At 40.0% G+C, this 24184-nt stretch overlaps 2 protein-coding genes and 1 long non-coding RNA gene across 6 annotated transcripts in view; 1 reads left to right on the top strand and 2 right to left on the bottom strand.

Moving 5' to 3' along the window:
* The window catches only part of slc8a3 (solute carrier family 8 member 3), a 133975-nt gene extending 130348 nt beyond the window's left edge, over positions 1 to 3627 (bottom strand). For all 3 annotated transcript variants that reach the window (XM_026151343.2, XM_026151346.2, XM_026151347.2), the window contains exon 1: positions 3305 to 3627. The gene's annotated coding sequence lies outside the window, so the exon portion shown is untranslated. The remainder of the gene's footprint in view (positions 1 to 3304) is intronic.
* A 349-nt stretch (positions 3628 to 3976) lies between these two features.
* On the top strand, positions 3977 to 12839 carry LOC145422503 (uncharacterized). Its single transcript, XR_013903804.1, has 2 exons — positions 3977 to 4256; positions 7196 to 12839. It is a non-coding gene; the product is annotated as an uncharacterized LOC145422503 (long non-coding RNA).
* A 981-nt stretch (positions 12840 to 13820) lies between these two features.
* cox16 (cytochrome c oxidase assembly factor COX16) lies at positions 13821 to 18807 on the bottom strand. Of its 2 annotated transcripts, XM_026151386.2 has the most exons (4): positions 18644 to 18807; positions 17325 to 17402; positions 15226 to 15294; positions 13821 to 14656 (listed from the first exon to the last, which is right to left on the bottom strand). In XM_026151386.2, exons 1-4 carry the CDS (start codon positions 18701 to 18703, stop codon positions 14543 to 14545), a joined length of 321 nt encoding a protein of 106 aa, XP_026007171.1. In that variant the 5' UTR covers positions 18704 to 18807; the 3' UTR covers positions 13821 to 14542. The 2 variants fall into 2 exon arrangements, with proteins under 2 accessions (XP_026007171.1, XP_080150092.1); XM_080293966.1 differs by lacking the exons at positions 17325 to 17402; positions 18644 to 18807 and adding an exon at positions 16147 to 17275.
* Positions 18808 to 24184: the final 5377 nt, after the last annotated feature.

The raw sequence follows: 24184 nt of genomic DNA, 5'->3' as shown, positions 1-24184 counted from the left end.
ATCATCTTCTATTGTGTCAACTCAAAACAGGTCATGAATTTAAAAAGTACATTGCCTGTCCAACTTATTACTATAATAACTCCTGTGGGAAATATATTATCTGCTAAATGCTGCATTATATATCATCGCTGTTTATCTCCAGTGTTGTGCTGAACAGGTAGAGCGCAGCTGGTTCTCTGAGCTTTTTCACTCAAATCAGCTGAAAATTACACTGCAAGAGCTGTGCAGATTACACCGCTCTTATGGGGTAATTTTCAACACTTTCAAAACGATAAAACCAGATCACGACCAACAAAAAAGGGGTAAAACGCTGGTGTGATGATGAGCACTGTCGCCTCACAGCAAGAAGGTCCTTGCCTTTCTGTGTGGAGTTTAAATGTTCTGGCCAGGCCTGTCTGGGTTCTCACTGGGTACTCTGGCTTCTTTGCAAGGCCAGAGGTTAACTGGTGATTCTAAATTGGCCGTGGTTATGAGTGTGAATGGTTGTTGGCCCCACGACAAATTGGCGACCTGTCCAGGGTGTACCCGACCTCTCAGCTTGTGACAGCTGGTGTGAGTCTCCAGCCCCACTATGACCTTGAATTGGATAAGCAGAAGAAGACAGATGGATGGACCAAAGCAAGAACAGACGGGCCCTGCAGAGTTAACTGATAATTTGCTGTTGATTTATTGCTACAAATGACGCCTTTCATTCATTGCAGTTAATATAAAATTATTGATTCTAGCTGCTTCCAATGAGCTGTGATCCCCTATGATTTTAACACTTTGCTGTCATTTCCTGCAGCTTTAATTGAGGCAGCGGCACTCTTGTGCCTCCAAGTGTAATGTGTGTGGAAGGGGAGTGATGAAAAACACTCAAATGTGTTCAGTCACTCTGCCTTGGATAAACAGAGGTAAAACAAAATGGCAAACAAGCCAAATACCCACGAATCCAAGAGCAAACTACCAGGCTGACAGAGAGGTTTTAAAGATATAATGCCATACAGTGACACTGGACACAGAGAGTCAATTGCTTGGTAACTTCCTCCTGTCTTATCCCATTAGACTTATAAATTTCACAAGCTGAATAAAATCATGCTCGGAAGAAATACTTCAGCTGTAAACCATAGTCGTGCTCATTTTCATGCCTCCCAAAAGACAAATAATAAACACTTGTACTTTTCTAAGCTGTAGATTTTGCCGTTTTAAGGGCACAGTCATTCCTTATGCATGTAAAAATTCCTTCCTCGCATTTGCAGCCCTAAAAGCGAGGAGCTGATTGATTGACTCACTGACTGACTAACCGAAGACACAAAAGTACATAATCTTAAGGAATAAAGTAAAGTTCATTACAGTAATTACATTAAGCACTCAGAGAGACTGTTCAGGTGTATGACCCCGCGAGGATTTTGTTTTTGAAATATTGATTTTCTATCTTCACACAAATTGCATTCGGGGGCTGTTAAGCAGTGGAGATTTAACCATCCCATTACTCTACGTGCATCACCATTAGAACCGTGACCCCTAAATTAGGAGCTACACAGAACAATTTGCATACTAATTACTGTTTTAAGGATTGTATTTTGCATTGTGAATGCAGGGGCATTTAATCGAGGCCGTTCAGCAACTCCCGGAAATGTGCTAAAAATGAACAGATAAGACCAAGTTATTAACATATGCTGGACATTAGCATAGGAACCACATCACAAGTGACATTTCTAAATTAAGGCTAAAGATCAGATTTGACGTTTTCCAATTAAATCCAACAGTGACCTCTTCAACCACAAACAGTTAAGAGTGAAAACATTTCAACTCCATTCACACAACTTTGAAACACTTTTTACTTCAAGAAAATGAAGTTCAAGTGATATTCTGAATATGCAGAGTTCTTTGTGTATGTATATAATTGAACTTGATGGTGAAAAATCCAAACGTCTGATCTACATATGCCAAACACATTTAATAGACGAGGCACTAATCTAGATAATTAACAACAAATATTGAGTCATACTATTGTTGCTACTGCAGATTAAATGCAAACAGATTGTTGGCTTCATTTTGAGGAGATTTTAAGCTGAAACCTACAGGCCTGAAAACCAGGACAACAACAGCATAGCATAAAATTGATTTCATTTTGCTAAGATTAGGCAGTCCTGTCAACTTTTAGCAACAACCTTTAGCAAAAGTTGTCTAAAACATGAACTGAAAGTGTTACAGATATTTATTATCTGTAATGGGGAGCCTCCAGTTAATCAGCACACAGGCCAGTGTTGCACAAAATCATCATTTCAGTGTTTTTTGTTCTTCTTGTTAAAGCTTCTAAAAATGTCAATTTGTTGCTTTCCTTAAATTGAACAGAATATATTTGTTAGTTTTATTTTGAGCTTTTTCTTAGATGTCAAATCCGTTTTTTAGTAAACAATTTGTGGATTATAAAACAGTTTTTAAAAAGTATCCAAGTATACCATGCGGGGTTTAACAGAGAAATGCACATTTTCTTATCATGTGCATCATATAGTAATCACTGTGCACCCCCTTCTATATGTCCTGACAGATGCAGATAGCATTATGGACGAGACAGTTGCTCTTTCTCTATTTTGGGAAGAGGGGTCTTGTTTAAGGAGGCTATCTGAGATCCGTGAAACATGGACTCAGCAGACAGGGAGCCGCAGCTGTTGCTGATTAATCATCAGAAGGCCGTTTCGCTCTCCGTACCAGTGTCAGTACTACCTGAGGGGGGAATCCCTGCTGGAGAGACTATAGGCCCGCAGTTTAACTTATAGTGTGCATGCAGGCCTGGGCTGCACATGTCTAGGAGACACTCGTCTTCAGATATTAACTCCCAATTGAGACACAGCGTACAGGAGAATCCGGGATATAAACGTAAACATAAAAGCACATACGTGAAACTGGAAGTCCAGGTGTTCAGCCAATCACCAGCAAAGATGAGCTCGGCAAGCTGTAACAACCGGTATCCTTCAGTTGCGTTGCCAGACGCCAATTATTTTAATGGCACACCCATTAGAGTGTATCACGAATCCATTTCAGTCCGTTGCAATGGATCATATCTGCACAATCACGAGGAGCAGTGTGAGCGGACAGACAGGTTAAAGCCTGGGCAGAATGAAGCGCTCCGGAGTGACAGACCGCATCCAGCTATCGCCTGTTTTTGCATCTTAAAACGCATGTAATGTGATTCGTGTTCAGCAGCATATTATATTTAAAATTCTGTCTTCTGCATACCAAGTTGCCCTCCATGTCACGAAGACTAGGTTCTATAGACATACCTGCGAGTTTGAATCATGCCTTATTCATTGTAACCTACCTGGATTTGTATTCCGGGGAGTTTAGCGACTGCGAAATAGCTCCTGTCCGCCCCCTTTATTATTGTTTTACCGCGCAGATCAGCCTGCCAACAGTCTCAAAATAACCTCGCTGTTTGGATCTCTTTAGTCTAACGTGCTCCTCGGACCAAAATCCCCCAGTGATGCCGCTGTCTCGGTCTCCAGCCTGCTCGAGATTGGCGATTGGATCAAACTGGTCAGAGGTGATCGCCTTTGGTCTTCTTCTGCCTTGGCGCCCTCCTGCCCAGATCCTCCCCGTCTGACGGATTGACCGGGTCGCAAAGCTGTCAGTGACAAGGGAGGAGGAGGAGGGGGGTGGTCAGTATTTTAAGGTTGCAGCCTTGGTGGAGATGGATCCTCTTAGCCTGTCCGCACGGCTCTCCCTCCTCCTGCAAGCCGTGAATCAGCGCTCTCCTCCTCCTCTCTCGGCTGCGGTAGCGCAAGAAATATGTGATGTAGCTGTTAGAGACACTGGCGTAAAGCTCCCCGCCTGCTGTCTTCGCTACAGATGTGACATCGTGTGTTCATGGAAAGCTCAGCTGTGCATCCAGCTCTCTGAGTTGCCAGGGCTCTCTGCTGGACTTGGCGCACCATCGGAATGACCGCGGTGTGTCTCCTGTGCGCTCCCCTCAAAGTCAGTTTCTGCAGCTTGCAGTAAAAGCTGGAGACGAGCGTGCCGTCCTCGCGTGAGTAATATTTAAAAAATGTGTATAGTTGTCAATATTAGAACCACTCTCACGCGACGATGGTGTGAAATGGTTGCGCCCTACAGCCCTCCGCCCCCCATTTCTAAAAGTCACACAGACAGACTCGGTTAGGCGCGCAACTACGTCACCATCAGCTGAGAGAAGAAACCTGCAACACAAACCGTGAATCTCTTCCAGACCCACAGTCCGCTGCTGCTAAGAATGAGAGGAAGGGGATAATCGAGAGGTAGGAAATCAGAAAGGTTTTGACACAAAAACTGATTGCTGTTTTTTCCTGTTTGTTTTTCTTTTTATTAGTTCTTTAGACCATTTGTTAACTCTAGCAAATACAATATGCCACAGAAGCGAGATGAAAATTACTCTGGCTGGCTACATCCCACAGATACTAATTATTATTATTATTATTATTATTTGGTATTCCTACAGAAATAACGCGCGGATACGCTGGATACGTGTATATGATACGATGGACTAATCTTAACAATTTCTTTCCATCTTATGAGCATTATTATATAACCTACAATGGCTGTAGGCATGCACTTAAAGAGCCAACTTAAAATACCAGCAAACATTAAAGGCCCAACACATCAGCACACGTGTTTTACTCACACAAACTCTTAACTTACTTTGTTATGTCATGATGGCTGATCTCAAAGACGAAGTTATCAGCCAATGCTTCCCAGCTTGGTTAGTAGAAGCTACAGCTGAATCCAAGCAGGGCAAGTGACAAAAATGGCAGTTCCCCTAGGTGCCACTAGAGGCTGCCTGCAAAAGGGAGTCAATCCTCCTGGATTATCATGTTAAAAATGGCTACCTCTACATAATTCAGAAAAGTTGTGGGGTGAGGGGAATTAGTTTTATAACTCTTCCACCAGAAGGACTGAGTCAGTCAGATATCTGTGTTGAGTGACAGGTGTCCTTACCAGGCAGTTAGAACCATTCGTTAGAGCCATGGCAGCAAGACGGCAATCAAGTGTTTTCTGTAACTGACACACTCTTTCATACTGCTGTGGAGGAATTTTGGCCTACTATTATTATTATTATTATTATTATTATTATTATTATTACTATTAAATAACAATTATTCCATAATTGTTTTAAATCAGCCACACTGGAGGGCCTCTCTAGTATTACAGGCTTTCTAAGGTCATTCCAAAGCATCTCAATATGATATATTCCAGACTTTGACCAGGCCACTTCAAAACCTTCATTCTGTTGTTTTGGAGTCACTCAGAGGTGGACTTGGAGTGGTGGACATCAATCCATCTTCTACCAACTATCTAAGTCCGGGTCGTGGAGGCAGCAGTTTACGCAGAGATGTCAAGACCTCCTTCTTCCTGACCACCTCCTCGAGCTCCCTTAGTACAGTTAATTATGATTTGTGAAATAATGACATTAAAATTTGCTCCAAAAGTAACCAACAACTTAATCTCTGTCAAGAGGTCCAATTCAGTGACTCAGTTTAGCAGCCATCTGTTGCCTAAAGACACCTGTGTTCGAAGTGGCAAATATTCATTAACACAAATAAAACGTGTGAGATTTAAAATACAATACTTTTTTGAAGCTGTCTGCTGTCTTCTTAATTCTTGTTGGCGTTTTAGCATGGGTATCTATAAAAAACAAGCCTCAAGTGGCCATTGGATGAACTGCATGTTCAGTGACGACATGGTGCTTCTTGTTGTTATTTATTATGTTTCATATCAGGCGACAGAAGCTTTTTCATAAGAGTCTTTGTTGGACGTTTATAATACAGAAGTCCCTGAAAAATAAGCAATAAATTGAGGGCGCCACAATCTGTCGTTCCTGCTAGTTAAACCCACATTTGATGCATTATATTGTCATCAGGCAGCGGTACAATCAATCACACAAGTTGTCAACATACAAATTATATCCAGGTGGCTGTGGCTCAGGAGGCAGAGCAGGTCATTCACTAAGCAGAAAGCACTTTGAGTGCTCAGTAAGAGTAGAAAATAGTATAATATAATTACTATTCCACTTCCATTTACCACCCTAATTAGTATCAGCATTAGGGATAAAGGCTGCCTTTAGAGGTGTAACATTAGAATAGGATATATTCTATTAATGATCTTGAGAAAATCAGATGGAGTACATGAAAACATACTGAATGTGTCAGGGCACAAAAGGTGTAATTTAACTATAAGTAACAAAACAACAGGGCAAAAAAAGCTTTTATATCATGTTTGTACTTATATTGGATGCATGTGTTTATAAATGTATCAAATCACCAAGGAATTAGAAATATTAAAACATATAACATCAAAAATGAGTACTAATACGTATAATTCTTTCATAAAAGGAAACTCATTCAAGTTATTTGAATATGGTTACCATCGACAAGGGATCACTGGTGGTCCTGCTGAACACATTCTCAATGATCTCTCATCAGCTCTTCTGTGTTGTTGTGCCCATTGTTTAGTTGCATTGCACAACCCGATGATCTCTATCTCCAGTTATATGCATTACTAGTCAATAAGAGCTTCGCTGGGCACACAGTCCTTGATGCAGCACAATCACCCTGCTGACGAGACAGACGAAGCCCCAGAGACGGGAGCAAAGCAGGAGGATGTTGACACCACCACCACCTCTAATTATAGCATCATACAGGCCTGAGGCACTGTGAGGGAGGGGGAAGAATCCTTAAACTCCCAGAGCAAACCAAACTGTATGTAAAATTAATTCCGGTATTTAAGTCTTTTAAAATAATTAGCAGTTAATCAATAATGAATAATTATTCCCCTGTCTAGAAACAACACGGATAGACTCTTACTGCAGCATGCAGAGTCCCTCTCTGTTGGGACGGAGCCTGTATGCAAAGCAGGAAAAATCAATTGGATCCGATTTTAATTACATAGTCCGGCACTGTGGTACAGAATCTCATTAGCCTCTTCAGATTTCCATGCTTGTTGAATTCAAGTCTGAGATTCAAAAACAATCACTCCCCAAATGGACAGACTGTGTTTTTGTGTGCGTGCGTCTGTGTGTGAGGAGTGCGGAGGTAAAGAGGGGGAGGGGTGCTATGATGAGCCAATCTGTCCAGGTAGTCCAAACCACTAGCACTCCCCCATCCTCCACTCCTCTACATGCAATGCTGTAATTAGTATGGAGACTACAGTTGGATTTTTAATGAAGTTTTCTTATCTGCAGGAAAAAGGGTGGAGGCTGAGAATACACTGGACATACTGGTGGTGCTTAAGTGTACCTGCACCCAGCATGCATCACATGATTGGAATTCAATGCCTGCTCTTGCCCCTCTCATCAAAGTCCTCAATGCATTTAGTGATGATTAATGGATTATACACCAGGCCTGCTTGTGCTACCCACTGAGAGGAGCAGCACTTACAAGGGGGAGGGTGGCTTGATGGTCTTAGCTCTGAAAACTAACTGCTGACATTGATTCTCAGAATAAGGCAACTTTTCTCCAGCTCCTCCTTGCTAATTTCTCTCTTCACTGTTTTACCACAAGAAGCTTGACAACGGCATGCCACACCACGCAGGAGCACCAGCAGCAGTGGGGAATAAAACAGCATAGCAGGAGAGAATAGTGCTGCACTTGCATTTTCTGATTCGTAATTTCACTCTCTCTCTCTGTGCTGCACTCGGCACTTGCTGATAATTTGTAGGATTGAGATGCAACAACTTTGCCCACCCAGGCAAAGGCACTGTGGGAGCGGCCAGAGAGAGAAACAGGAGGGAGCGGTCATCAGGAAAGTTAACATCAACATCACCCCCTAGGCGACGTCCACTTACAATAGGTGGTAATGAACGGTGAACCTGTGAAACAAGAAAGGTAGAGAGTCACCTTGCATCAGGATCGCAGGGATGGCAGTCACTCTGAAGACTTAAAAGATGCATGGAGTGTGATTTAAATCAAAATATGGCTAGGCTGAAGGGTCATTTGGTTTTCACTGCTTAGCTAAATGGCTGTCTGGCATTATACATTAGTTTTAGTGTTATCTACCATGTAGACATTTGATTGTAGCATTTGTAATGTCATGAGAAACCTGTGACCACATCTGGTAGCCCCTTCTATCCTTGAGATGAGCTGACACACACTACCACCACCCAGGATGTATCAGAAGAAGATCTATCATCTAATTCTGAAGAAGTCCAATCAAGGACTGGTCGTCTTCTACCGTGAGTTTTTTCTATCCAGGCATGCTTTTACTGCGTTGGCAGTTTGTTTGGGATCATTCCCCATGAAAAAATTAGGTCAGTTGACAGTTAGTTCATTTCAGATAGTATTGCATGGTGGATTAAAATCTGATTGTACTATTCTGTGTTCATAATTCCATCAATTTTGACCTCCTTCGTGCATGACGATGACTTGAACAAAAAATTTAGAATTTGGATTCATCACTCCATAAGACCTGCTGTCTGAGATTTTCAGTCAAGTTCTTGTGTAATTTGGCACACCTCAGCTTTTTCTCCACACTTGGTTTCTTGAGAGCTACCACCATCCACTGAGACCTCTGAGGTCCAGGATTCAGATGAGGCTTCGGTGAACAGTAGATGGATCAACCAATGGGGAAGATCAACCTCTCCTATGTCCTTTGTCAGTTTTGTTTGATTGTTTTGTTTTTCTTAAGGACGTGACTTTAAGACATAGTTCATCTGCTGTAGATAATTTTTAGGCCTGGCACTTTTTCTTTGTCCTTCTAGTTCCCTGGACCCTGCTGAGATATGCCGAGTTTTCAGCTAATGGCTGTCTGGGACAAAACAAAAATCTATTTTATGCCCAGCAAAGTGTTATCTTTGGCATTTCTCATATATTCAGCTCAAGAAATGGGAACAAATCACACCATAGGGCGACCAGCATTTTTATTCCGCATCTATGCTTACAAATAACAGTAGATTGCTGTACAAAATGTGCTGCAAGAATTTGCTCAAATGTTTGAATATGTTTGCCATATAAATATACTCACAATGTTGTAGTCCCAGAAGGAAAAATCCTAATATAGTAGAACAGCTCACACCTCCACTGCACTAGAAATATTTTCTTCTTTTTGTGGCATCTAGCCAAACACCATCACCTTTATCCCATCATCCAGACATACATGCTTTGGCTTGATTAGGTGGGGATGCACATAATCAAATTGAGAGGACGAGCTGGTTATTTTTTCTATAATGCAATAAAAGCTTTACCACTGTGCACCAATAAATCCTCTCCTCAAATAAAAACCTGACAGTCCATAAATTTGTACTGAGTGCAGATAGAGAGGAACCACTAAGCTTTCCCAAATATATGATAAATGCACTTTTACTTCAGTATTTGCTCACATAGTGTAGCCTGTCTATGAAGAGTGCCACCTCCGCAGCTGCAGCTATTGGAGCTGAGCATTCAGTGGTTCACTGGTCCGGAATATATTTGCAGGGGAAGATGGGTGAGTGAGGGATACCCGCACCGACTCCATTACATCAGAGGGACGGTGCACAGAAGACGAGTGTAGGACACTGGACTCCACATTCATCTACTCGTCTCCCTTGTGCCTTATGGTGCTGAATGAAAGACAGAAGGACAGGATGGAGGGTGGAGCATCAAAAGTACGGGATGGCGATATGAAGGAAGACCGGATGAGACACAGATCAAGGCGGAGAGGTCAGTTCGACTGAGGGACTTAGCGTCACATTGCCCGGGCCCCTGTGCCCCACAGCCACATCTCCATGGCAACTTGTGGCCCCTGCCTCGGTCGCGGGGAGAGTGGAAGTGACGGCGGCGATCTGTGCGTGTTCCGTCTGGCTCATTATGTGGCGAATGAAGTGAAACAGCCAGGGGGTGCATTTGTTCTGCGTGGACTACCCCCTCAGCTGCCAAGCGTCTGTCTATTTATAGAAATGAAAGAAAAAGAGAGAAAGCGGGCCTAAATAAAATAAGCACAAGGGCCATTTCTCGACTCACTTTTCCTCCTCTCTTCCCCCTCCTCCAGGTAGTAAAAGTCTCTATTTTCTGCATCTCTCTGAGACTCAGAAGGGTGATGAAGGCTCTCCCTAACTAAAGACCGTTTTCATATTTGATAAAACTCTGTTATTTTCCTTTAATGTATAAAATTTCACAGATAAAACATAGAAAATCCTGAAACTACAAACTGATACTGACTGGAGTCTAATACCAGGCATCATCATGAAACAAAGTTTAAGTTTAATAATTGAGTTATTAACATTTTAACTGATAGATGACTGAATTTAGACAGAAAAATCAATGTTTCTTTAAAATATATAACTCTATATTGATATATTACAGTGAAAGCCTTGTATCTGTGATGATATGCACAAGTTATTCTTCCATGATGTTAATTATTTTGCCCCCAGCCAGGAAGAATATTCAAATCCTCAGTCAATTATAATACAGAGGACAATAGACAGTTAGCGAGTGACTACCCTACTAAAAAGGACATAGGCATGCAGGAGGGGTTTCCACAAGTACTAACTAAACTGGCCTTTTTGAACTTATTGCAGAGAAAATGGTGCCGAAATCAAATGAGTGCAATACAGATGTGTGCAGTTCTTTGTTTGTTTTGCATGAACAAATTTCTGCAAATCTCAATGAATTGAAATAACAAGAGCAAAGCAAAATTCCTCCACATTGATGTGAGAGTGATAAAATCAAACAGAAAGTTATTACTGCAAGTTATTGCTGCTAAAAGTGGATCATGGTGTGTACTTGGCTTTTTTTAACTAAATAACAACACTCTGTAATATGTGTTGTTGTTGTTTATAATATTGAGATATTAACACCTGGTGAGAACTAGATATTTTTTTATTATGTCCAGATATGTCAAATCTGGACATAGTGGGCATACATTCTTTTTTTTTTAAACCATGCCTGTACATCGAGTTCTCTAAAAAGCAAATTCATCAAAAATCCGAACATCAGTCTCTGTGACTTAAAGATTTCAAACTTTCTGCTTATTGCAGCTTTAAAACAACAGCATTGATGCTAACGTCAAAGATCACATTAAATACAGTTCCTGGAAAGAATCAATTCTCCAGTGTTTACTTTGTGTCATCAAAGTGACACAGTATTTCTTTTTAATTTTCTGGTGATGATTTTTAATCAAACTACCATTCCCTATATAAGTGACAGTCTGCTGGTTAAGCTGTCACTGATTAGCATTAAGTAACAAATATCAAAACGTTGTGATTTCAGTCTGGTGTGAGAATTCACCCGATGATGACAAATGAGATATTATATTCTGCATTTCTCTCACTGAAGTGAATAGTCATGTCTGCAATCCTTGTGAAAAATGTCTTCTCATGAGATAATACCAGTGGTAATTAATCATCATCTGGGGAATGTGTGAGTGAATCTGCGGAGAGGGAATTTTTCATTCATCAAGGGCCAAAAGGACTGTGAGCAGAACGCTTTTTCTGCAGAGTTTCCACATCAGAGTTGTGATGATTTGGCAGATTAAAAACCAGACTTGCAGGGCTGCTAATTAAAGGGGGAATCGACTGATGGAGGGGCCCCAGAGCTGAATAGGGCCACTGGAAGATGCTCAAGATTATTTTGAGAGCCCCAGTTGTCACATTGCCCAGAATCTCAACCGACTCCACAATTCTTGTTTCTCAAACTTCATTAGTTCTCATCAAACAACACGGTAAATATTGAATTTCATTTCCCCCTTGTTTAGCCTTGTCCACTTAATATTTAATTGCATTTTCTTGCATTCTCTAATAAAAAATTGATGTGCATGTGAATGGGCGTATGTTTTTCAAATATGGGCTCCATCTCATAACACATCTTGGCAGCTCACTTACGATAGCAAGCCCTTCCAGGCTGACCTATTTTGGCCTCTGATGACTACACCCCCGCTATATCTCCTCATCGTAGAACTGTAGAGCTGTAACATGTCTTTTGCTTCAGCGCTCTTAAGTCTTCTTCACGTGACTCACTTGAAGTAGGCTCTGTGGAAAAGCTGCGAGGCTGTAGAGCCGTACACAATTAACAAGGTTACACGGTTCACCAAACACTGAGCTAAATAACTTCCATATAATGTACAGTGAAGTAGGACAGTGTGGAGGAAATAAAGAAACAGCTAAATGAGTGGGATGTTTAGCTGAAAGCAAAGCCACCTCACCTAATTTCACACATCATTTTGTCTTCTAGAGATTTCCTTGCTAGCAAGAGAAGGGCCCACTTTCCTAGACATGTGTTACACTTCGTCCAAGAATCTTGTTTCTTTTTGTTTCTTTTTTTTGTTTTGTTTTTTTTCCAGGACACGGTGCAATCTGTGTTTAGGAGACCGACGCCAAAAGTCTGCAGTGATGAAAGGACATCTGTGAGGAAGCTAACTGCTAATACTATCATGCTGTGATCCATTTGTTACCATGTTAATATCAACCACGTTCATGCTGACAAATATTTATCATGTCCACGGAAAAATCTTGAGCTACCCCCATTTCTTTATATCTTTGCTTTCTAGGAGCCAGATTTTTAATTTTATATTTCGTTATTTTTGGAAAAAATGATCATGAGTAATAGTTTTCTAGGTTCTCTTAACGTCTTTCAAAGTTTTTCTTTGGACACTGGCTGCTTTTTCATGAATGTTTTAGGGTTTTTGGCTGCATTTCATCCAGTGATGTTGATGATCTTGTCAAAATTGATGGAATACTTTTCCGCATCACGAAAAAACACACTGCCAGTTCCCTTTCTACCACAACTGTTTGATTTGTTTGTTAGTCTGATTGTAGTGCTTCTTTTACTTAGACTTTGAATGTGTCACTTTTTATTGTATCACATTTTCAAATGTTCCTGTTATTTAATAAAGAAAATAATATTTTTTTCCACCACCACAGCTAACCCCTCAGTATATTGAGGCCAAGCTTAATGAGCATCATCAAACTCAATATCTTTTCTGTCCCAAAGAAACAGCAGCATCCTCGCTGTAGTTCTTATTTCTAGACAGTATTCATCTAATCAAAAACAGCCCTGGAGCCACCCGGTGGAGCATCCAGCACGAGTGTGTGATTCACCTCTAAGATTACAAATGCACCAACATGTGGCTATTCTAATTTTAGAAGCCTCTTCGCAAAACACCAGACATTTTTATCAACCCTCCGCCTGACGCAAGAGCTTTGATGTGATCCGCTAATCCTGTTATAAACACTTGATTACTCCGCTTTGTTATTCAGAGGTGTTTGGCGGATAAGAGGCGATTGCTACTTCATGGCGCTTTGCCACACATTCAAACAGCCTATGACAAAACAGCACTCTGAGCAAGATGTATTTTTGTACAACCTGTGCATGGGAAAAATAACCCTCACATATGATCTGCTGTTTGTTTCCTGAGCCCAAGAACACTCTGTATTAAAACAGCTCAAAAGTCAGGAACGTAAAAAAGGGATTGCGGAAAATGTATCCCAAGACATTTTCATGCACCTGAAGAATATTCATTACATCTCATTTCACAGCTGAATGAGATGAGGCAGCACATGCATTATCTGTCACTCACCCACACATTACCTAAACGTACGAATCTAGGGCCATTGTTGCATACAGAAAATATCATGTTCTTTTGTTTTTAGGACCAAAAAAGCAAAAAGGTAATACTATTTCTATTATAAGCACAATAAATCCACTGCAGTGCAAAGTAATAACTGTCAGAAAAACAGATTACTGTCGAGAAGTATAAAGCCTGAGGAAAGGCTGGACTGTTCTCTTATTTATTCCTTTATGCTTCCAACTGGTAAATCATGTGCAATACCATTGTAAACAAAGACCCACCACATCCACCAGCTTTTGTCAAAAACAAAATGAAAGTGAAGGCAACACTGTGGATAAACAACAATAATTTATTGAGTCATGTAAATCATACATGGATATATAATCCTTTCTTTGTGGAAGATGCAGCAGGACACAGATGGGCCACCTGCTGGCTGAGACAGGTGACACCTGATTTATATTTGTGCATTAAATTATAAGTATCAACTTTTTTTTTATTATAACACCAGTTTTGCTTCTATGGCATAATAATAGTAGTAATGGACAGCTTGAGCCAATCACAATGCTGGTATTTTGGGTGTAAAAAAATGATGATAAAGTCATTGTCTATCAACTTCCCAGCAAATCAGAAAACACCGCTTGACTCTGCACCACCACGTATTCAGGTGTGAAGCCTACTCTGCTCCACGTGCTGAAAACAATGGAGACAGCATGTGTTTTATGACTGCATTATATCTATATAAATATATATTAATAATAATATTACTTAATATTGGACACCACATGAATTTATCTGTGAACGCAGAAATGGTCCTGATGATACATCAGTCTGACTAATAGCTGTGAACATGTTACAACCAGAAGAAACCATTATCGCCTATTAATGTATATTCCCCAAGTCTGAATTCCTGCACAAGCAAAGACAAAAGAGTCCAGGCCCTGAAGCTGCAGAGACTACCATAACTGAATCTCAGGTCTCTCCACAGTTCATTCTTGTAATGTTCCCGGTGTGTATTTGTGTGTGTGCCTGCTCAGCCTGATGTCCTCCAGTCTCAGTCTTTATTGCTCAGCTTCCTGCGCTGCTGCTCCTGGTACTCCCTGGAGTCCTCCCAGGGACGAGGGCCACGGATGTTCTTCCATTCGTCCAAATTCATCTCCTTTAGCTTCTGCAAAGCAAAAAACCCACAAGAGGCAGAGTTAAACTCCAAGATGCCTTGAATGAAAAAACAAACAAAAAAATATAAAAGAGGATCATCTGCCCCCATCTCATCCTATGCTAACATCCTCCTCTGTCACACAAACTCTCCTCTTGCCTTATTGAGCTCCATATTTAACATTTTTGTCTAATACATCCACCATCCTCAAACCATCTCAGCGTTGTCTCCAAGCCACTCAATCTGTGCTGTCCCTCCGATGTACTAATTTTCAATCTTGTCCACATCCAAATCTTCACTTTCTGCATCTCTTCCTCTGCCACACCTCCAGCTCCTGTCTTTTTTGTCTGTGCCACTTTCTCCGAACCATACATCACAGCAGGTTTCACTATCTTGTCAATCTTTCCTGTAAATTAACCTGGTACTTAAAATTTTTAACAATGCACCAAAAATTCTGTCAGTGAGGCATTTTGACACTTAAAAGCATGATTTTTGCTCTCCCAGCTTTCTTGCAGACACACTACACAAGTCAGAGTCTTTGATCTATTCCACTGCTAGTCTCACAGCCTTGTTCCCCTTACCTCGTACTCTTCTTCCAGTATGACCGGCTGCCTCTGGATGTTCACTTTAGCCTCCAGTGAAGGATCCAACTGCAGGATGGGGGAAAAAAGAGGGGAAACAAAATGTTTACTTAGCTGTCACAGCGTCACAGAATTAAATTCCAACAGTAAGAAATAAAGAGATTATGCAAAGGCTCCCCTTGCTTGAATGACTGATTTGTAGATAGTTTGTTAAGAGGAAATTAAAAGTACTAAAATGAGGTAAGAGAAGGTTTGTATAGTTGCAACTTGCAAATGAGGTCACCATTTCATTTCCCACAATGTTATTAAATATTATGTATTATGCTATTTAAAAGATGACATATGCAGAAGAGGTGAACTACTTTCATTGTGACTATAAATAGAAGTAAGAAACACTCTACACTTTGTCTCACCGGTGTAGAACTCTCTAAACCCAGAGGGAGGATCCAATTTACCCTGTTTTACTGTACAAATTGTTCTCCTTGAATTGCCATCAACATTACCCAGTTCAGTTACATATACACACACACACACACACACACACACACACACACACACACACACACACACACACACACACACACACACACACACACACACACACACACACACACACACACACACACACACAAGAAGGTTATCGGAGAGAGAGAGTTGAGTCCAGTCGAGTTATGAGGACTTTGCAATTCAAATTGATTTTGCCTGAGAATAGGGCTGAAATGAATCCCATTCCGAATCATTACTTTTAATGAGTTCTAATATTTCACAGCAATAATGCTGCAGTTACACAGCTGACTGATGAATTTCATAACACCATGATTGATTTACAATTAGACCTACATTACTACAGCCTATTAATAATATATAGAATATTCTAGAGCATTGACACAAGGGAATTAATTGCCTAAGTTAGTCAGGTACCTGCTGTGGAGGTGTTAGCAGCTGAAACTGGGTACAAACTGGGTATGCCAGAAATAAAGAAAGTTCACAAAAATCTGAACAGGGAATAAAAAAAAAAGGCATTCAGGTTCATCTCTGCCAACAGGCTAAATCAAATCATTGAAGGGAAGATGCAAATTGGATCACACAGTGACTTACTCTGAGTGGCTTCACTGACTTAAGTGAGCACTTATCTGCGAGAACAAAAGAATGAAACTGGCCAATAACAGGCAAGCTAAAAACAGTAAGAGTGGTTTTAATCATGAGCATACAACTTTTTAGATATGCCATGCATTAAATTATACATGCAAACACACACACAGCAGAGTTCAACATTTACTCCACAGTGTCAGAGAGAGAGGAACAAGATTCTCTTTGCTGCAGGCCCAATCAGAAGAGAGTGATACGTGTGGGGGCTGCTGCACAGGCACAGTGCCAGGGGCCCAATGCCCTCCTCCTCCTCCACCATGATGATGATGATGATGATCATCATCATCATCATCATCAGTCTAGTGCTGCTTCACATGGACAGTAATAAGAAAAGAAGCCCCTGCTATCTGGCTCCCACCCAGGTATCACGCATCAACGTATGTCGAAATAAAATAACACAAAACTTGTGCTATTACTTCCCCTCACAGCCAGCTTATCAGACTGTAATGCCTTCTAATAAATGCCCAACCTTTTATCATTTTAATGAATTGGTTGTCATTTAATGTATTATTAGAACTTGTTCTCCCAGCTTGCTCTTCTACCGACTCTACCGCTTGTCTGAAAAGATGGGTAGACTAAGTATTCAATTCAGATGTCTTAAAACTTGACCACACTGTACTAATCTGTAACAATCCAGGAGTCTTAACAATGAGACAAAGTGTGTTTTGTTTTGACACCTTACACTTGGGAGGAAATCTGCTGCAATTACAGTTCCAACCACTGGGTGGAGAACTTGCACACTGTCTACTGTATTGTACAGAGAGAAATTATTTTACCCGCTAACTGTACACTTAATTACATTGTATAGGAAGGGGTCTTCCCACTTAACAGTTTATGTAACCATAAAGATCTGGGAGTTTAAATGTAACTGACAATTAACTGACTTTGAATAAACCTCGACCAAATCCTTTTTCTTCTTCTTAAAATACAAAAGGAATCAAACTACAAACCCTTTTTCTGATCTTCTGGGAATCATACCGGATTTGTGTGAACTCCCGCAAGCCAAAGGAACCACCAACTACCAGCAACTGAAATAAGAAATATAAGAGAATGGAACCATAAGCATTGTGGTTATCTACAGCACCGTGCAAAAGTCTGGAAGCACTCCACACTTTGTAATATTTTGCTAGGTAAATCAGTAAATAGCAGCAATCAATTTATTGAAATAAACACACATGTAAATACAGTATATAAAGCAGAAAAAATGAAGCTGTTGCCGATCACGTGCTTTCTCATGGTGGATCAAATCTGATGGTAACTTTCTGTGTTCATAATTCCATCATTTTTGAGAAGATCTCCAACACCACTGGCTGAACTGAAGTCCCAAACCATGACAGACCTCTACAATGTTTAACGGATTGTTGTACCTGTCTCCTGAGGTCCTCTGCACATATTGGTGACAGTTTGAACCAATAATTTGATAAGATTTCTATTCATTACTGCAACAGACCTGTTGTCACTGATTTTCAGGATGACTCCTGTTTCCCTTCCTTAAGAGTGGCTTCCTGACAGCCAGTGACACCATTTATGATGAGGTGAACAGTAGATGGATCTAAAGGGTGAAATGCACCTGTGAGGTCATCTGTCATGTCCTTGACCGATTATTTCCCTTATTTCGTAAGGATGTGACTTACGAGGAAGGATAGGCAAAATATAAAGAATCCAGGAATGGTTCGAGACCTTTGCACAGTACTTTATGGTATAACTTAGGTATTTCTCGTTAAAGTGGATATAAATAAATAAGAAAATAAATGCTGCGGTCACTGTAGCTTTCAAGACTTTCAAAACAGAACAAGAATTGCTAACTATCTAAAACCTTAATGATTTAGTCCACTGTATGGGCCTGTATGCCTACCAGACGAACAAATACAGCTTCCTTCCTAAAACTGTCAACAAAACCAAGCACTACAACCTTTAAGATGCTTCGACTCACATTTGTATACCTAACTATAGAAGCCTGGGATTCGGTTTGAAATACTGTTAAACAGTCACGATTAAAGATAAATGTCGTTACAGCAAAGAAAGGAAATGCCCAAAATGGGCTTTAACACCCAATTTAACTATAACTAAGACAAAACGAAAAAACAACTAATACTATTATGAAGTTCCAGATACAAGATCTTACTTCAATATTAGGAGTGAACTGGTTAAAGAAGTCATTTACACGCACCACGGTGGGGTCATGTATTCATAAAACAGCTAAGCTGCTAGCAAATATTAGCTCAAACTGCTTAGTCTCCGTAAATATCGTCGCATAAAAGTTACTTACAAGCATAGGGATTCCATATTTCACCGTTTTGTTTTTCTGCAGCAACTTTAAATTAAACATAACTCTCCTTCAGACTACAAGCCCATGTTACAGGTTCAAACAACAAACAGGTGACATCTGAGATGCATTTCCTGGAAAGGTCCCACACTCAAACTGGTCCGTATAGTTTTGAGGGCACGCTGAATTGTTCCGTTGACCGTTCGTATAAGGGAAATGAGTTTGTCACATTTTTTCTCGTTGGTTTAGATAAAAAGTAAAATATCAGATCTTTACTCATGTCGCTCAACCAGGGGCTCTATAAATGTTCCCAGCAGGATATTTTGAGCACCAATCATTTTATATCCTGTGAATTTGTAGCATGAAACTTTTGTTGAAATATCTTTATAAAAATAAAAATAGATATCTTTCTCTATTATGCACCCTCTAATTTCTAACTAGGCAACCAGCCAAATTCTTTAAACAGATCAGCTGCAACAAATTTGAGACTGATGATGTTGACGATTAGTACAGATGATCCAAATTCAATTAAATAATATAAAATGATTCACAGAAAGCTTTGGAGAGTAGTGGAAAGGGCTGCTGTCAGGTGTAACAAAACTGAGTTCTATCCAAAATATCCAAAGGTGATCTGAAGTAGTTTATATCCCACAAAACCAGATGAAAATTATTTTTTTTAAAGATACACCAAATGAAGTTTATTCTGCACTGAAATAGTTTCGATTAAGCAATTTACTGATAAAACGTTTTTTGTTTGATGATTGCTTACACAATAATGAAAAAACATCTCTGAGAATTTCACAAAGTGACCTTCAAATGTTTTCAGTTCAAATGTATTCAAATAATGGCAAATTACAGCTCCGTCACTGATGAAGTAAATGCAATTCAGTAATTAAAGGTGAGTGGCTATAATTGACTAAGTGTGTATACTGTATCATAAGTGGACAGACATGGATGTAAACCACACCTTAACTGTTTGGCTGAGGCAAAACAACCACAAGGCAGTGATTCTAACTTAAAGGTACTCTGGGTATTATTAAATGTGAACATATCGTTAAAAATGACATTTATTGTTTGTTGGGTGTCCTGTTTGAAGAAAACACTTGGGAGCCACTTGAATGAATGTATATAAACACATTTACATGAGAGGAACCTGATTTCAAGGAAATGAAAATGCTCAAATTTGAAAGTTTCTGAGTTATTTTGTTCATGTCCTCGTGTATTAGCTGTTTAGTTGTTTTATGATGAGATGGACGCTGTCATTATATTTTAGTATAGTGTTTGAGTTGAGGAGAATAAAAGAATATTTAACATTAATTGTTGTGTACTAAGCACAGATTAATTTGATAAGTTATAATTTACGCATTTTTGAGCAAATGGTGTATTAGGTTGTAATTGTATGTTTAAGGATATAAAGAAGTACATTCACACAAAACACAGAAGCAAACAATATAAACAATATCTTATATGTAAAACAAATGAGTCATAATAAGTGAAAAGAAGTGCTTGGAAATGGTAATATAAACAGAACTTTCAATTTTTCTATTACCATAAAATATCAGTTAATGACACAAAACATTTATTCAAAGAGTTTTTGAGTTCATTTGTGAAGCGCTTGTGCACAACAACTGCTGTTTTCTTATTGTCAGGGACCTGGTCTGTGTTGGCATCAGTCCAACACTTTGCAGGTCCGTTCGTGTAAAGCTGCTGTGCAATGGCTATGTGTTTGAGAATTATACCAGGGAGTCAAGTACTTCTGATTTGATGCTCTATTTTTCCCTGGTGCTACATATATATATATATATATATATATATATATATATATATATATATATATATATATATATATATATATATATATATATATATATATATATACATATATATACATACACATATACCACAAGATCTAGAGTGTGATTAAAGTGGTGGGTGGGTTCTTTTACATTTTGAGAGAAGCCAATTGAGTCTAATAACAGATTAAATGCTGTGTCGAGGGCGTCATTTTTAGCACCTACATGAATGTTAAAATTAGCCACAATAATTATTTTATCTGAGCTGAACACTAAATCAGATAAAATGTCTGTTTTACTCTTTGGTGCAGATGTGGATATTGTTCTTTCTTTGTGATTTTTTATGTTTAAGTTGTTTTTTTGGTGGTTTTTAGTTTATTTTTTGCCTGTTTGCGAGCTGCTAAAGGGATGGAATTTTTAGGGGGATAACAGGAGGAGAGAAGCTGCAGAGAGGTGTTTAAGACTGCAACTTTGCTTCCTGGTCCTAACTTTGGATAGTCACATGTTGGGGGATTTAATAAATTTGGCCAGATTTGTAGAAATGAGAGCTGCTCCATCCAACGTGGGATAGATGCCATAACTCCTAACAAGACCAGGTTTCCTCCAGAAAGTTTCCCAATTATTTATTTATTTATTTATTTGCCTGTCCCCTTGGATCTTTAGCCATCAGAATTGTTGTCTGAAGGCCAAGAAAGATGCCAAGCAGATTTACTTTACCAATTGGATGTCTGTGAAGGTTCTCAGTCATCCAGGTCATCGTAGTCAAAGGAGCTTGCAAAGAAAAGCGTCTGGACTTCTTTAAGTTACTTGAAGACGTTTCACCTCTCATCCGAGAAGCTTCTTCAGTTCTGAGGTCAAATGGTGGAGAGTCCCAGATATAAACCTAGTGGGAGTAACCCCCCACAGAGGGACAAAAGGACCCCCTGATGATCCTCTAATCGCCTGAGCCAAGGTGTGAAACTGGGTGTGGGTCCCAATCAGCCAGAGTTTCGGGTGAGTTCATTGTGAAACCTAGCCCCACCTTATCATGCGAATTCCTGAGATCAGATGGCCCAGGATGTGAGTGGGCATTAAGGCGTCTGGGAAGGGATTCCCAATTATTGATAAAACCCACATTGTTTTTTGCTCTTCATAGACTACAGCTCTGCATTTAACACCATAATTCCCTCCACACTCACCACCAAGCTGGAGCATCTGGGACTCAGCTCATCTATGTGTCAGTGGATCTCCAACTTCCTAACTGGCAGACCACAGGCAGTAAGGATGGGCGGACATGTCTCAGCCTCCACCACTCTCAGCACTGGAGCCCCCCAGGGGTGTGTTCTGAGCCCCCTGCTGTACTCTTTGTACACATATGACTGTGTGGCCACTACCAGCTCCACCACCATCATCAAGTTTGCTGACGACACCGTCGTGGTGGGCCTGATCTCTGATAACAACGAGACGGCCTACCTGAAGGAGATTAGGAATCTGGAGAACTGGTGCCAGAGGAACAACCTCCTTCTAAACGTCAGTAAGACAAAGGAGCTGATAGTGGACTTCAGCACTAAGCAGGAGAGGAACTACCAGACCCCTGTCATCAACGAGTGCCCAGTGGAGAGAGTGGACAGCTTCAAATACCTCGGAGTTCACATCACGCAGGACCTGTCATGGTCCTGTCACATCAACACCGTGGTGAAAAAGGCCCGTCAGCGTCTCTACCACCTCAGACGCTTGAGAGACTTCCAACTGCCCTCCAAGGTGCTCATGAACTTTTACTCGTGCACCATAGAGAGCATCCTGGCGGGAAACATCCTAACCTGGTTCGGGAACAGCACCATGCAGGACAGACGAGCTCTACAGAGGGTTGTGCGGTCAGCTGAGCGCACCATCCGCTCCGAGCTCCCTGACCTGCACTCAATCTACAGCAGGCGGTGCTGGACCAAGGCCAGGAAGATCGTGAAGGACCTCAGCCATCCCAACAACAGACTGTTCTCTCTGCTGAGGTCAGGAAAGCGATTCCGCTCCCTGAAGACCAACACAGAGAGACTGAGGAGGAGCTTCTTCCCGCAGGCGATACGGTCTCTCAATCACACCACCACACAGTCCTGACCCACACATACAGTTCTTACACACACACTGGACATTCTGGACATTGTTTCACTTCATCACTTAAATCACTTTAAGCATATTTGCACTGCACAAGACATAATGTGGATTGCACAACACTGGTCACTATATTCTTCATTTCCGGTTAATACTTGTACAGCTGCTGTTATTGTGTATATATTTATTTATATTTAGATTTCTTCATACATTCTTATATAGTTCTATATTGTGTATTTTGTTGTACAGTTATTTTATTTTCAACTTTAATTTATATATTTTATCTTATTCTTTCCCAGTTAAATTTACCCTTCATTCTAATTTGTGTTGTACAGTTATTTCATTTTTAACCTTAATTTATATTTTATTCCTTCCTAGTTAAATTTACCCTTTTTAATTTTTCATATTTATTTCCTATCTTATTCATAGCCTTTTCCTTTTTTTGTTTTCTTTAGGTCACGAGCAGTTGTTCAAGCATTTCACTACATATCGTACTGTGTATGACTGTGTACGTGACAAATAAAATTTGAATTTGAATTTGAATTTGAATTTGGACTCCACTCAGACAGACAGAAATATAAGGAGAACATGTGGCTAAACATGTGACTCCTGGTCCAATTGGGGAGGGGACCAGAGAAAACTACAGAGCCCGATATTGTTCTGGTAAAGTTACACACCAATTCAATATTGATTTTCATGACCTCTGATTGACGTAACCGGGTGTCATTACTGCCTTTTTCATTTTACTGAATTTACATTTACCCTCAGCCAGCAGTTTTAAATTTCCCTCACTGTCACCTGCTCTGGCTCCTGGAAGACAACTGACTATGGTTACTGGTGTCTCTAGCTTCACATGTCTCAGAACAAAAAAAGAAAACAAAAATAAATAAAAACAATTCTTCCCTCTGAGGGAGCTGCTGGGTCCTATTTGATTACTGGAATGAACTTCAGGGTTCCTGATGTTTCTGACATAATGTCTGCCTCATCTGGCACAGGACAGCTGTGATGAAAGAAATGGAGTATGTTTCTACAAAACACTAGACCAATCAGTCCAGACCCAGCTAGACCCTGTTTCCTTTGCTTGATTTCCCCAGGGCAACTGTAGCTGTTGCATTGTAAAATCTAATTAGTTCGTAGAACTTAAAAAAAAAAAAACTATGCAAAATTGTTGCCTCAAAAATGATTGCTGAATGTTAAGTTAAAAATGTTGAATAAGCTGATATTCACACAGAAGTTTGAAAGTTGAAAAGTAGCTCTTTTGAGTAATGACAAAAGAAAAAAAAATAGAGTCAGAAAACATCTGAACATCTCAGTGTCCTTTTCTCCCTGCTTTTAAATCAGATGTCACTCTGAACATAAACACAAGCTACATGTGATATCTCTGATTGGTACCTTTTTCTGCCTGTGCTCATGCTGGCATGATTAAAGCTAGCCAAGCAGCAGTAAATATGTGAAGCATGGCAGAAGGATATACTCATAAAATGAACAGAGTCATAAGAATATAAGACTATGAGCACTGCAAATGTAACAAATATATGTTGACATCAAATGGTAGGTTATTTGAAATTTATATATGAAAAAATGAGACATGTATTTTTTTCCAATATTCTTTTTTCATTTGTTTTAATTAATTTTATTCATTATTATATACAACTAAAAGTGACTC

The sequence above is a fragment of the Astatotilapia calliptera genome, chromosome 19 (genome assembly GCF_964374335.1).
Source record: "Astatotilapia calliptera chromosome 19, fAstCal68.1, whole genome shotgun sequence".
Classification (NCBI taxonomy): Eukaryota; Metazoa; Chordata; class Actinopteri; order Cichliformes; family Cichlidae; genus Astatotilapia; species Astatotilapia calliptera.
Note: the sequence above shows the minus strand (reverse complement) of the source record. Positions and strands in the feature narration are given on the sequence as shown.

Excerpts from the sequence above, each read along its gene's own strand:
- cox16 (XM_026151386.2), bottom strand. The coding sequence starts at position 18,703 with ATGTTTAATTTAAAGTTGCTGCAGAAAAACAAAACGGTGAAATATGGA. Across the intron at positions 17,403-18,643 it reads AATATGGAATCCCTATGCTT|TTGCTGGTAGTTGGTGGTTC; the intron begins GTAAGTAACTTT and ends TTCTTATTTCAG. Across the intron at positions 14,657-15,225 it reads TACTGGAAGAAGAGTACGAG|AAGCTAAAGGAGATGAATTT; the intron begins GTAAGGGGAACA and ends TTTGCTTTGCAG.